The sequence below is a fragment of the Empidonax traillii genome, unplaced genomic scaffold, assembly GCF_003031625.1.
Source record: "Empidonax traillii isolate 1590-97213 ecotype Southwest subspecies unplaced genomic scaffold, ASM303162v1 scaffold3130:size15043, whole genome shotgun sequence".
Lineage (NCBI taxonomy): Eukaryota > Metazoa > Chordata > Aves > Passeriformes > Tyrannidae > Empidonax > Empidonax traillii.
The window spans coordinates 13,539-15,043 of NW_020958323.1; the positions used below are offsets into that span (position 1 = coordinate 13,539).

Sequence of the window (1,505 nt, forward strand, 5' to 3'; positions counted from 1 at the left end):
ACCTGTCCATGTGGACCTGCCAGTAGCCGCGGCGGGTGACGGGGATGTAGCGCAGGGGTCCCTCGAACTGCCCCTCGTCGATGCCCCCCAGGAGCAGCTCCCCCCCATCGCCCTCCGAGGCCCCGCTGAGACCCCCCCCGGGGCACAAAAATAAAGAGTTCAGGGACTTTGTGGGGACTTTGTGGGGACTTTTTAGGGGTCGTTTTAGGGGGGTTATTTAAGGGCCATTTCGGGGGCCTTGGGGGGGGTCATTTAAGAACCATTTAAGGGCTGTTTGGGGTCATTTAAGGGTCGTTTTGGGGTCCCCTCAGGGGCCCTCTTGGGGTGTTATTTAAGAACCATTTAAAGAACATTTTGGGGATCCCTCAGGGGCCCTTTTGGGGTGTTATTTAAGAACCATTTAAAGACCTTTTGGGGTGTGATTTAAGAAGCATTTGGAGACCATTTCAGGACTCATTTTAGGGTGTTATTTAAGGGCCATTTAAAGACCATTTCAGGAGTCATTAAAAGAACATTTTGGGGCCCCCTCAGGGGCTCTTTTGGGGTGTCATTCAAGAACCATTTAAGGACCATTTTGGGGTGTGATTTAAGAACCATTTAAGGACCATTTGGGGTGTGATTTCAGGACCATTTGGGGGATCATTTAAGGACCATTTTGGGGTGTGATTTAAGAACCATTTAAAGACCATTTGGGGTGTGATTTCAGGACCATTTGGGGTGTGATTTCAGGACCATTTTGGGATGTTATTTAAGAACCATTTAAAGACCATTTCAGGACTCATTTAAGGACCATTTTGGGGTGTTGTTTAAGACCATTTAAAGACCATTTGGGGGGTCATTTGAGGGTCATTTTGGGGTGTTATTTAAGAACCATTTAAGGGCCATTTGGGGTGTGATTTAAGAACCATTTAAGGACCATTTGGGGTGTTATTTAAGAACCATTTAAAGACCATTTGGGGTGTGATTTCAGGACCATTTGGGGTGTGATTTCAGGACCATTTTGGGGTGCGATTTAAGAACCATTTAAGGGCCATTTGGGGTGCGATTTAAGGACCATTTAAAGACCATTTGGGGTGTGATTTCAGGACCATTTTGGGGTGCGATTTAAGAACCATTTAAGGACCATTTTGGGGTGCGATTTAAGGACCATTTAAAGACCATTTGGGGTGTGATTTCAGGACCATTTTTGGGGTGCGATTTAAGAACCATTTCAGGGTTCCCCTCAGGACCATTCCAGGGTTATCCCGCAGTTCTTCCCCCCCTCCCCGGTACCTCCTGAGGCGGAAGGAGAAGACGTTGTTCCGGAAGAGCCCCCGGCCCATCATGTTGTCGAAGACGGGCCGGGCGGGGCCGGCGGCGGCGCTGGGGAAGGCCAAGCCCAGCACTCCATCGAACCGAGCGGCGGCGAAGGCCAAACCCGGCAGGGCCACGGCCTCGGCAAACGTCTGGTTGGGCACTGACACGTTCGACACCTGTGGGGGGGACAGGGACAGGGACAGGGGAGA

General features: G+C 50.4%; 1 protein-coding gene across 1 annotated transcript in view; it reads right to left on the reverse strand.

The window, feature by feature from the left end:
• LOC114072405 (cathepsin D-like) overlaps positions 1 to 1,456 on the reverse strand; it is a gene marked incomplete at its 5' end in the record, with an annotated part of 5,040 nt that extends 3,584 nt beyond the window's left edge. Inside the window, 2 exons of the mRNA XM_027910306.1 lie at positions 3 to 125; positions 1,273 to 1,456. Of these exons, the coding sequence (XP_027766107.1) occupies positions 3 to 125; positions 1,273 to 1,456 (307 nt within the window). The remainder of the gene's footprint in view (positions 1 to 2; positions 126 to 1,272) is intronic.
• Between the last annotated feature and the right edge of the window lie 49 nt (positions 1,457 to 1,505).